The following is a 12,846-nucleotide window of genomic DNA, read 5'->3' as shown; positions in this document are numbered from 1 at the left end:
ACGCCACCGCGTGCGTCACGAGCTGGCTCGCCGGTTCTCCCTCGCGGCCGCGTCCACGAATATTCTGGGCTCCTCCAGCGCGCGCAAGAAACCGCCATGCCCAAAACTTCCTCCATGACCATGCCCCGCCGTATATAAGCCGGGTCGCGTCCCCTCTCTCCCTTCACCAAGCCGAGCAAGCAAGCAAGCAAAGCCAATTGATTGATTGAAGCAAAGTCACAGAACGAGCGTGCGTGCGTGCAAGAAAGCATCGGCCACCGGAGCTGCTGCAGGAAGCCAGGAATCACCCCCGTCTCCAGTCGAGCATGGACAAGGTGCTGGCCTTCTCCATCCTGAGCGCGTCGCCGGCCGACGTCGCCCCCGGCGCCGGCGCCGGCGCTCGGTTCTCCTGGCAGCGGCAGGGGAGGAAGCTGCGGGACGACGGCCAGGCTAGAGCAGGGCGAGAGGGGAAGCGGGGCGGTCTGCCGGCGGAGGCGGAGCAGCAGCCGGAGGAGGGGAAGTCGCGGTCGCCGCCGACGTTGCCGCCGCGGTTCGCGCCGGAGTTCGACGGGATCGACTGCTTCGGGACCATCGTGTGCCACTGAGCAGTGAATCAGAATCACGGGCTGCTCGTGGTCTGGCCGCGCGCCTGGGTGGGACTAATTATTTCTTCGTTCGATCACCGTGCGATCGGCGTGTTCATTTGCTGTCAACTTGAGCTTCCAACTGATGCCGCGTGTTGTACAGAATACAGAGGTATAAAGAAACCAATTTCACCGTGATTATTTGGAGATGAGCTTTGGTTTTTAAGGCTCGATGTCATGACGGAGCAGAGATGTTCAGTAAAGGCAACATCTGCATGAGCAACAGTGACGTTTCAGGCGATCAAAGCCATTGAGCGAGCAGGCGAACTGAGTTTATGTCTGAAGATACCGACACTTTCGTCAGTTAACTGAAATAGACTCACCACCCCCGCAAGTTCAGATTACATTCATAGTCCAACAGAGAAACATCTCTGCCTAGTTCCTTGTTCTGTTTCTGATCACTCCCCCTAACTGATCCCCTGCTACACCTGATGTCCCTAGTGTCCGGCTTGGAGATCTCCCTTTTTCTTGAATATATTTAGATGTTCTCTGAGGCCTCTTTTATTGAATATATTCAGATGGGGAAACCCGGTGTTGTCCCAAATTCATTTTGCTCCCGCACGCTTATTATATGACCTTCCAACGCGCACAAATTCCGCATGGAACATCAGCACAATTTGACACCAGATGTTGACTCCAGACCAAGGCAAAGCACTAAAACCATTAACTTCATCTCAGGCACCATCAGAGACTAATCGAGTAAAGTTCATGGCAAGAACTGAAATTCAGAATATGATCACAGGGAAACATCTCATGAAGCGAGCTTACCAAACTGAAACAGAGCACTAAACCATTCGCTGAAAACTGAAATTCAGAATTGAGACAGGGAAACATCTCTGCAAGTTCACAGTCGTCGTCCACAGAGATTTACAGAGAAAAGCGAGCTTGCACCACAGATCGAACCAAGACAAAGTAGCACGAACAGGATCATGGCAAGAACTGAAATAAGCACTGCTACTATTTCTCCAGATCATGAAATATGATCCCACACAAGACACAGCCAGCACAAGTTACAAGAGGACAAAGTCCGAGCAGGAAACTACAGGGCGACATCGATCCATCCACCAGGAAGACACACACAGGGACAGGACCGAATCAGGCGGAGGTGAACTTGGTGACGGCCTTGGTGCCCTCGGAGACGGCGTGCTTGGCGAGCTCGCCGGGGAGGACGAGGCGGACGGAGGTCTGGATCTCGCGGGACGTGATGGTGGGCTTCTTGTTGTAGCGCGCCAGCTTGGCCGACTCGCCGGCCAGCTTCTCGAAGATGTCGTTGATGAAGGAGTTCATGATGGACATGGCCTTGGAGGAGATGCCGATGTCCGGGTGCACCTGCTTCAGCACCTTGAAGATGTAGATCTTGTACGTCTCCACGCTCTTCTTGGCCTTCTTCTTGCCCTTCTTGTCCCCGCCGCCCTCCTTGGACGCCGGCACCTTCTTCTCCGCCTTGGGCTTCTTCCCCGCCGGGGTCTTCTCCACCGGCTTCTTCTCGGCTGCCTTGGGGGCCATGGATGAGGATGCGGATGGGGATGCTTGGGCGGGGAGAGGTGGTCTGTGGTGTGTGTGTGTGTGGATGCGCTTGAAGGTGGGAGGAATGGTGGACGATTGAGGGCGGGGGCGCGGTGGATTTATAGGAGGGGGAGGCGGCCTCTGATTGGTGGAGGGGTGGGTGCCGCGGATCGATAGGATATCTGCCGTCCGTCGCGGGGCGGGGTGGACGACCCAGATGCGTTTTGGCGCGGATCGCTGACGTGGCGGAAAGAAGGTGGGCGGGGAGCGAACGGGTTTCGGCCCACGCGCGCGTGTTGGAGTTTCTCCCTGGCGGGAATTTGAGTTCAATTTTTTCAGCCTTTTCTCAAAACATAAATGTTTATCAGTCGACATTTCTTTTGCAGCAAAGCACTTACAGTACTTTTTTTTTGAAAGTAACGACGCATCACTGCATAGTTCAACTTCATTAGTGAGTCGATTGCAATATATGGAGTTGATCTACTATTACATGTGGGATTCCCTCTTAATTCATGACATTATCCGTAGATTTCAAGACGTGCAAGGCGGTCGAAGAAAAAAATCGCAACTTTATTCGATCCCATGGAGCATGAACATGCTTCAAATTACAAGGTTTATCGGCTTTGTATTGAGAATCAGAACATCAGTGACCATACCAACAAGCAGCCTGGTGCTATCCCATGTTTGACCACTTTTATGCACCGTTTGGATGTTGACGTTGAGGCCCAGAATTGAATATTCGCATTTCATCTGGGAAGCACGGATGTCGTTCTTCGACGGAAAAATATTCACTGGATATGTAGGGAGGAGCCCTCACAAGAACCTTCTGGTAGTCACTACAGTCTGCAACAGGCCACCGCCAAAGACCGGAGTGGTCGCCATAATGACCAACACCTACAATGGAGCACACCAGCTCACTGCCACCTCATCGTAGAAAGCCTTGCACATGCTTGTTGGCCTAGGGGGGCGACATGGTCGGAACACGAGCACCAAAGAAAAATCACCCAATAGGGTTGCAACAAATCCTATGGAGTGATGGTCTTTGGCCTCTTGGGCACGCTGGAGTTCCCATCGCCCAATAGGTGGCCACCCGAGTCTTCCTATCGAGTGATGCAGGGGCGGTTATACACGATCTCTTACCTTGATTTATTATAAAATAGATTTTAATACTGTGATTCCAATGTTTACAGACAAATTATAAGATTCCAGTTCATGCAATTTCACATTTAAAATAGTCAATATGTCGGACAAAAAACATGTTCGAAGATAACAAATGACCAACCCAAAACACTTATACTATAAATACAAAAATAAAATATCAGAGTGACCCACAATGCGACACATTAAAACTCTTGTTCTTGAACAAACAACATCTTTACCAAGCACTAAACATGAAAATCAAGCTTTGCAGCTGAATCTGTACCTGTTCGCACCAAATATATTGATGCGCGCTTTCTTATCTTGAAAGCTTGAATCTGTGACGACACAAGATCATCTATTTCCTTTCGCGTAGTCGAATGATTCTTCAAGGTGCATATTTTGTTTTGATGAACATGACAGAAGAACAAAGAAGCAAGGAGAGTACGGGAACCATGGCATGGTGAATCATTTTTCCTTATTTATTATATGAGCATTTCTTATTATTTCCTGTTTTCATTGTTCAGGCACCCGATGGAACGAGTAGACAACCCCACATGAATAGGTATACCCGCGTGATATATGAACACATTACAGATAAAAGTGAAAATAGAAATCCGTCTATACATCGTCAAATATGCAAATCTTGGCGCAGATGAACATCGCAGAATCTGCGTGCCCCCACACTTACGTTCCCAAAATCCTCACTCGCTTGGGCATTGCTAACATTGTGACGATGCCCAAAATTTGATTTGGGCAAACCCCATGTGTTGGGCACACATGTATATCACACACTCACACACACTATCAACGTAATTGTGCATAGACACCTCACAAACTTTGTATAATAGAAATCAATGAGGATGTAGTTTTTTTTCCTGGGTTTGTAAGAACGACTAATTCTTGCAAAGAGGGGGGGGGGGGGAGTTTCAGAGCATCTCCAGCAGTCTCCTTAAAAATCTCTCACATGCATTTAGGGGTTCTCGCAATATTTTTTGTGTGTGTGAAAGGTTTGCGACTACTGTAGTTTCCTTATAAACCTTTCGTTATACTTTACCTCGACATACGATCCCCACTTGTTAGTGACTAATTTATCTTCTCTTTCTCTATTGCGTCCATGCAAGACATCGCCAGAGCTCCGGGGACCTGTGGGGAGGCAGCAGGCGATGCGGTGGATGGCAGCCAGGCAGGCAGCAGCTGCAGCAGGCGATGATGTGGCATGAGTTGAAAAATTATTGAGAGAGCAGCAACTCCCCCTCTATTGAGGAAAGATGGGGTATTTTTTTCGAGAGATCCATATAGTTTTTTTTACGAATAGAGGGGGATTTTTTTTTACCTAAACTCTCCCTATACGTGCATCCTTTTGGAAATAAAGAGACTGGGAGATGCTATTAACGAGGTAAGGGGAAAAAAGTGGCGACAAGAGGGTGGGAGTTGATCCGAGCAGCTGGATTTAGGGCCTGTTCGAAGACTCTCCCGCTCCCCAAGTCCGCTCCAGGAATTGGTGGAGCTGTAGCTAAAAATGACAGAGCAGGGAAAAGGAAGCTCCACATATTCTCAGATTTCATAGAGCCGGAGGACTGCCGAACAACTCCTTAATTTAAGGGAAAACTTTGTTTTTGCCACTCTAGTTTTTGCCAATTTTGCTTATGCCACTGTAGAATTTGACATCTCACTTTTGCCACTCTTTGCTTTTGACAATGCATCACAAATACCATTCCGTGGCAAAACCGACAATTTTTCATTTCACTTTCGCCACTCTTAGCTTTTGACAATATATCACAATTGCCACTCTGAAAATTTTGCTTTTGCCACTGAATGGTAAAAGTGATATATTGTCAAAAGCTAAGAGTGAAAAAAATGAAATATTAAATTCTAGAGTGACATAAACAAAATTGGCAAAAGCTGGCAAAAACAAAGTTTTCCCTTAATTTAACACTTGGGAGCTGCCCGGGGGAGCGTGCGCCCCTACCATCATTTTTATCCACCGACCGGGGTCGCCGTAGCCAGGCAGACGGTCACACAAGTGGTGCGCCCCCACCGCAGGCTTCGGGCTGAAATCATATCATAGTCACCCAACCTGGCCACTCTTTTACCCCCCGAAGCATGGGGTGACAGGCCAGCGCCACCAGGCCCGGCGAGGCACGCAGTTGGGCCGGCCCACAAGAAGCGAAGAAAGTATAGCTTTGTTCAGGATTCGATCTCGCGCCGTTGGACTCACGTACATCTTCGCTAACCACCAGAGCCACTAAATTGCCCTGACTGAAATCAGCGGCAAAAATATAAGAACGACTATGGACGCACTATGTATACCTTATCACTTAGATTTTGGGATCATTTGAGAAAAAAAAACATGAATTTCAAAAAGTTCATCGATTTGGAAAAAGGTTCATCATTTCTGAAGAAAAAAGTTCATCGATTTTCAAAAAGAGTTCACAAAATACTGAAAAAAGTTCACCGACTTTGTAAAAAGTTCATCGATTTTCAAAAAGAGTTCACAAAATACTGAAAAAAGTTCACCAACTTTGGAAAAAGTTCATCGATTTTCAAAAAGAGTTCACAAAATACCGAAAAAAGTTCACCGACTTTGGAAAAGTTCATCGATTTCGATAAAAGTTCATCGGTTTTGAAAAGAAGTTCATTTATTTTGAAAAAAGGTCGTTCAAAATTGAAAAAGGTTCATAGATTTTAAAAAAGTTCATCAATTTCAAAAAACAGTTCATTAATTTCTGAAAGAGTTCATCGATTTTGTAAAAAAGTTCGTTCATTCAATTTAGCAAAAGAAAAAACGAAAAAAGAAAAAAAGAACAAAACTATTCCAATAAAAAGGGAACAAGAAAATAACTTTTTTAAGAGAAAAGAGAAGATAGGAAGAAGAACTATGGAAACAAAACCATATGTAGTAGGTGTTCGCGTGGTTAGCGCATCGTAATCACCAGCAGGAGGTCGGTTGTTCGAACCTCAAACATCGCACAACATTTTTGCGTTCAAAAACAGAAAAAAAAAACGCAGAGGAAAGGGTATGCGCCTGTTTGCAAGAAAGGAAGGAACGGGCGCTGAAGGCGCCGTTTAGGAAATGCCCCTTTATAGGGCTACCAATCTGACCAAAATTCCTATTAGATGTACAGCACTAGTTGGGCCACGCCTGGGGCTTTTTTTTCAGCTTTTTAGATGGTTTTTTTCCTAGTTTTTTTTACTTCTCGGTTTTTTTAGCTTTTGGACCCAAACAAAATTACACGAAAAAATATGTTTTCTTTTTTTCTTCCTTTTCACGAGAGGCACGGTTTTGCTTCCGCGAGAGGCACGGTCATGCCTCCTGGAAACAAAAAAAAAACATGTTTTTTTCTTCCGCGAGAGGCACGGCCATGTCTCTCGGAAACGAAAAATAAACGTGTTCTCTTTATTTTTCGTGAGATGCACGATTTTGCTTCTGCTTGCTTTCGCGAGAGGCATGGTCGTGCCTCTTGGAAATGAAAAAAAAATATTTTCTCTCTTTTTTTCCTTCCATGACATGGACGGTTTTGCTTCCGCGAGAGGCACGGCTGTGCCACTCGAAAACGAAAAAAATGTGTTTTTTGTTTTTTTTTTCGCAAGAGCACGGCTGTGCCTCTCGGAAATGGCTTTCTGAAAGGAGAAAAAACGTGCTCGCGGTCCGGTTTTTTCGTGAAAAAAATTCATCAAAACCTCTCAACATGGGATCTAGTTTTGAAGATCTCAATGCGAGAAATCCAACAATGAAAACTGTTCAAAATTTGGACGCACGGTTTAAAAGACAAACCATTTTTAATAAACGAATCTACGAAACAAAGGAAAAACTCACAGGTTGTGACTAGTGACCCACATGCAGCGCGCCACCTGTCGCAACCTGGGGAGATGGAAGTGATCTTGAAAGGAGTACTCCTCAATTAGTGGTTTCGTCTGATGTGCAATCGGCTTTCCTCTCGAGCATGCAAAATTCCATGTTCTTTACTTTTATTTTTGAAGCTTCCGTATTCTTTACTATATAGCCTTCGTTTGAGATTTGGGAACATGTCATGTCCCGTTGAAAACACAAACTTAAGGCCTTTCACTATGTTGCCGGTGCCATATTGGTCAAACTTCCCCAATGCCTAAAGAAAACACGAACCTAATAACAACATCATCCATGATTGAAGAAATATATTTTTATGGCACGTGCTCCACAGTGTAGGGCACCACTCTATATAAAGGAATTGATAAACAAGTCCACTGATCCAGTTGACAGTGCCCTTCCATCTAACTTTGGAGAATTTGGCATCGAAGCATCTGCTTGCTCCGAGGCCCAGAAATTTTTTATGGCTCCGGCTGGGCTACGTAGGGCATCGGTGCCCAAAGGCTAGAAAGTGAATTTGGCATTGATTTTGGCCTACATAGTCGAGGGCCTTATACTCTTGTAGAATTTTCATCAGATTACCTGTTGCAAAACTCCAGGATACACGCACTATCTTGCCAAACGATGCACGACCTGTGTACTATACTGATCAACCAGCCAAACACTAATGAGATACAGAAATCAGAGGACGTATACCATGGTTAAATAGATTCGCCATATATATACCGACAGTCTTTCTAATCTCAAACAATGAGTTGGCAATCCCTTTTGGATCTTGATGATTCGCTCCTTATAAAACAGGAGTTCCCAGATCTAACTTGGCCCCTGATTGGCCAACTGAAATCGAAGACTCCCACACCAAGTCCCCAAGAATATATGTATCCAACACATTGCCTTCAGAAACAGCACAGCACACAGGCGCATATGATACACATCCAAATTGTCAACCACGATGGGGAGCGTGGCAGTCCTTCCCAGTGGTTGGGCGAGCAGAGCAGACGGCAGAAAAAGAGTGCAAAATCCACATGAAAAGATTGGGAGGCAGTGAGCTACAGCTGAACTCGCCAAATGTTCCTCTCCAATCCAACCAACATCAAACCTTTCTCCTCAAGTAAAAGGAAGTCGTCCAAGCAAGTGAAGTTCAACTCGCAAGAATGCCCATCGGTCGTCCTCGTCTCATCTCTTTACACTTGCGGCGACGAGACGAAATCACAGCAGTTCCATCGGACTAATTTGTACGATTCGCATACCATGTACTCCCAAGAACTACAATGTTATTATTAGGTTATTACAAGAGGGATAGAGAAAATACAGATTGTACAAAGTACGCAATTCCTGCCCGATATCCGAGCCCGCCTTACAGAACAGCACAAGAAAGTTTATGTACCTCTTCTCTACATATACTCTCCTCGGCTGGAACAGGCTTGCCTGATCCATTAACCTCGCAATCCTACCGTAACATATTGTGCTGACTGAACCCAACTATTTTCATCTTACAGCTTCCCAGCAAATACCTGCCTGTAGTAAAACTTTTGTCTATCCCCATCTGAAGATCTGGCCCCCCGTGCAGGTGACCATCAAAATTTGTATCCGAGATCATCTACAGTGGCTCACTGGTCAACTGAATTAACCTGTGATTGTAAGGATTACATGGGTAAGACGGAGATAGAGAGACAATCTGCCCACTGTAACCAGCTCCCCCTTTTCTATGTTTATAGAGCATGGGCGGCATGCTAACAGTGCTTACCAGTTTTGACAAAAATGAATTCCAATTAGGCTTTCTCACGTTACTGCACAATGCGCTTCCTCTTTGACCTCTTGCCCTTCTTTCCAGAGTAAGTAGGGAGCTTCTTGTCGTTGCCGGTAGCGAATGTTTCCTCTACAGGTCCTCCCTGTTGTCAGGTTTACATCAGTAACTGAAATTCCGTATATTTGCATGAACTGTCTACGAGGAAATCCCAGATGGCTAGCACCGCTCGCCTAGACACAGTGATCTAGCAATACGGATGAATGGAAGAAAGAAAAAAAGAGTACCTCCTCTGTAGTATCATCATCTGACTCTTCATCCTCTGATGTAGTTGAACCATTTGAATCTCCTGCACCAAGTGCTTTCACAGCTTTTCTCCTGTTCTCCTCTTCTTTTAGCTGCTTAAACCTGCTCAGAATATCGTTGATTCTTTTATTTTACAGCCCGAACATAGTACAATTAAATCAAATGTCATTTGAAGTTCAAAAGCACCTTTCTCCACCCTGGCCTGATTGAGCACCTGAACGTTTTGCTCGTCCAGCAGTTATAATTCCGCTTGCTCCCTCATTCATAGCAGGCTTTGCTCCTCCCAGTTTCCGCAACCATATCTGCTGGGCTGTACTGAGGACATTGTTTGTAAACCTACATGGAGTGTCAACACACAGGTTACAAATTTTGATCAACTGCAAAAACTGAGTGAGCATCAAAAACCATGCCTGCACACAATCATAGAATAAATAGAAGATGCACATACCAATAAATGGACAATCCTGATGGCACCGACAAAGAGAAGTAACCGATCATAAATGGAAGAAATTTCAAAATAAGTTGTGTATTCTTCTGCGATGGATCAGTACTCTGCAGCAATCAAAAGTACCAAGGTTAAACACTGGAAGCTTGTATAACGGCGCTATGGTGGATTAAAGAGGCAATCACCTGGGGTGGTTTCATGATCTCCATGGAGACAAACTGAGAAGCAACGAGTAGCACGGGCAACACAAGATAACATATCGTATCATGCCAGCCTATTGGCGGATGACCATCCTACACAATTCATTCAGAATGTTAGTATCACTTTAGCATATCTCAATCATGCAAGCATATAAAGTAGTGTATTGTCACTTTTCTACAAGAATAAGCTGAGAAAATAATATGTCACTACATCATTTAAACAAGATTGATATGCCACATGCCCAACGTTCTCAGTCATGCTGCTAAAGTACAGGTTTAAAATTAGACATAGGAAATCCTGTTGTTTCTCGCTACAATACCACCAAAGCTAATGTTGTTGGTTGAGTACAATTCAATGTGCTGCCTAAGTGGCTATGCGTAGCAACAAGCCACTGGTGTAACTTGACTACAATGTTGCAGTAACATCATATTGCTAACATCTAAGTGATGAGCATAGTCATAGAGGAAGGACATACGCAAAATCAATCCCAGAACCAACAGTAGACAGTTTCACATACATCGATAAATAAGCAATTTTATTACCACAAAAGGAAAGAGCCATGAAATGCCAGCACCACTTTGACGAGCAGCAATTGTTGTAGGGCCTCCCAAAGATGGAATCCAGAAAAATCCTTCTGTCAACAAACCCTTCATGCCAGAGAATCCACTTAGTCCAAAATACTCTTAACGAATCAAACTTCAAGAAGTAGGATCTGGCATACCTCATTTGCTACATTTGAAAGGGCTTGGTAAAGTCCAATCCAGACTGGAATTGTTGCCAAAGTTGGCAAACATCCTGGAAGAGAAAACATTGAGATCAAGACGCTGCATTATAAAAGAAAGTACAGTAAAAAGCTAACTGGTTTTGCAATTCGTGATAGCAGTAATGGCAATCAAGCAGAAAAAATAATAGAAAGTGTGATCAGCTAATATGGTTTATTGTCTTTCAAAAGTCAGTAATAACAAAAGATGTCTTTCAGAAGGCAATAATACTAAAAATATGAGATGTGCCAGAGGAGTCATTTCACAATGGGAAGTAACTTGGTTTGGGAAGGAAAGGAAAAGAAATGCAAAAACCTGCTAGAGGATTGACTCCAGCTTGCTTGTACAAACGAGCAGTCTCAAGCTGTATTCTTTCCTAATAAGAGTTATGTAGAAGCAACAGATCAGATATTAACAAAAAAAATTGTGCCTGAAAGGATAAAATCAAAACAATCTCATTAAGGAAAGCATATGTACAGTATATCACAGCATTATGCAGACATATGCCTGGAACCAAAGCATAAATGTATATCCATGATTGAAGTTCTAGCCAAACAAGACAAACCTGATTGCCTGCGTATCTCGCCTGAATTGCCTTGAGCTGTGGCTGCAAATTCTGCATCGCCATGGTTGATTCGACCTAAGAACAGATAAGCAGCACCGTTGAATTCAGTTCATAGGTAGATAATTAAGGAATGCCCATCTGGTTTAACTCAAATCAGGTTAGAACATCCACCTGCTGCTTCGTTAACGGCAATGTTGCAGCCTTCACGACAATGGTGAGCAGAATGATGGCAAATCCATAAGCGTAGGGCACATGAACTGCTGAGAGACCATCCTTCAGAATCTGTATGGCAAATTTCAGATAGCATCAGAAATCCAGCCTCCCTAAGTTAAACGAATGCTACGCTCCTAACCACTGCTAAGATCCCAGAATTCCTAAGTTCTAGTGAGTTTCAGAGTGCTTGCACCACAAGTGTCCGTCAGACACAGCAGGAACTTGCATAATCTAATGGCAGTTCTTCTGCCCACACAAAGTCGCTGGCTACGGCTCCAGCGCGTACACGCTTACCTTGAGCACGACCTCCATGGCGTCGGAGATGAACCCGAACCATCCCCCGCTCTTCTGCACGGCCGTGCCGGCGTCCTCTCCTCCTCCGGCCGCCCCGGCCGCCGAGTCGGCGGCGACGACCGCGGCGTCGGCGAGCGTGTAGAGCGCGGCCTCGGCGCGCTCGAGCGCGGCGTGGAGGCCCCCCACGGAGTCGAGCCCGTGGAGGCTCGCCCTGACCCGGCACCCCGCGGCGCGGCGGCGCAGCGAGGGGAGCGGCGGCAGCCTCGCGGCACCGGCGCCCGCGACGGCGCGCGGGAGCGAGGGGAGCAGCGAGGAGGAGAGCAGCGCCTTGGCCATCGCGGGCGGGTGGGGCTGGGCTGGGCTGGGGCCGCGGCGGGGCTAGGGTTTCATGCACGGCGCGGCGGGGAGGGGGCAGCGAGTGGTGGTGGTGGTGGAGCAGAGGAGAGGAGTGGAAGAGGAGAGGAGGCCGGTCGTTGGAGAGAGAGGTGGACGATGATGCTTTATCCTCTCCCTGCTTGTGGACTCGGCGCACCGAATGTTTCCAGTGATTTTTGGACCGGTTTGAGGGAAATTCGTTGCAAATTGTCTAATTTTCGAATGCACCGGCCAAAACGATAATCGTGGTTTTTGAGTATTTGAAACGTTTGAACTAAAAACACGACAAGTAGTATATTTCTAAAACAAGGTGAGTAGAACTTTAAAGGAGACTAAAGCCCTGTTTGTTTCGGATTCTGGGACCAGATTCAGCTTTGCCAATGAAGCCGAATTTAGAATCTGTAACAAACAACTAACTGTAATCAGCTTTGCCAGTGAAGCTGAGTCTGGATTTGGGCCATTTTTAGTGCAATTTCCTGAAGCACCTCCAAGTGTACTTCGGTGGCGAAGCTGATTCCCATAACCAGTTTCCGCACTGAAGTGTATCCACAGGTGATTAAAATCCAGGCGAAGCTGAAACAAACAGGGCCTAAGGCTGAGTATTGGGGTTCATACTGCATACCCGGAAACACGGGTATCATACTGCACGTCACCGGGTTTCCCAACCTCCACCGGCTGCTCCGACAGTAGCAAAGGGAGGGGAACTGTGGGACTTTGTGTTTCGTGGGTGTTTATGTAATCTACCAATGTCTTCATCAAGTCTTTGGCGGTCCATGACTTCGGCTTCGAAGGTGGCAATGGCAACACCAAATAAGTTTCGTCT

At 45.9% G+C, this 12,846-nt stretch overlaps 3 protein-coding genes across 3 annotated transcripts; 1 reads left to right on the top strand and 2 right to left on the bottom strand.

Moving 5' to 3' along the window:
• LOC119266984 lies at positions 1–1,616 on the top strand. Its single transcript, XM_037548271.1, has one exon. It carries the CDS (start codon positions 306–308, stop codon positions 582–584), a length of 279 nt encoding a protein of 92 aa, XP_037404168.1. The 5' UTR covers positions 1–305; the 3' UTR covers positions 585–1,616.
• On the bottom strand, positions 1,564–2,224 carry LOC119266983 (histone H2B.4-like). Its single transcript, XM_037548269.1, has one exon. The coding sequence runs from the start codon at positions 2,127–2,129 to the stop codon at positions 1,719–1,721; it is 411 nt and encodes a 136-aa protein (XP_037404166.1). The 5' UTR covers positions 2,130–2,224; the 3' UTR covers positions 1,564–1,718.
• A 6,110-nt stretch (positions 2,225–8,334) lies between these two features.
• On the bottom strand, positions 8,335–11,999 carry LOC119266982 (inner membrane protein ALBINO3, chloroplastic-like). Its single transcript, XM_037548268.1, has 12 exons — positions 11,649–11,999; positions 11,313–11,423; positions 11,142–11,216; positions 10,892–10,952; positions 10,537–10,610; positions 10,358–10,462; positions 9,800–9,907; positions 9,618–9,721; positions 9,356–9,505; positions 9,151–9,271; positions 8,864–9,008; positions 8,335–8,747 (listed from the first exon to the last, which is right to left on the bottom strand). Exons 1-11 carry the CDS (start codon positions 11,982–11,984, stop codon positions 8,904–8,906), a joined length of 1,350 nt encoding a protein of 449 aa, XP_037404165.1. The 5' UTR covers positions 11,985–11,999; the 3' UTR covers positions 8,335–8,747; positions 8,864–8,903.
• Between the last annotated feature and the right edge of the window lie 847 nt (positions 12,000–12,846).

Source organism: Triticum dicoccoides, chromosome 3A, assembly GCF_002162155.2.
Source record: "Triticum dicoccoides isolate Atlit2015 ecotype Zavitan chromosome 3A, WEW_v2.0, whole genome shotgun sequence".
Taxonomy (NCBI): Eukaryota; Viridiplantae; Streptophyta; class Magnoliopsida; order Poales; family Poaceae; genus Triticum; species Triticum dicoccoides.
This window is presented reverse-complemented; position numbering and strand designations above follow the sequence as displayed.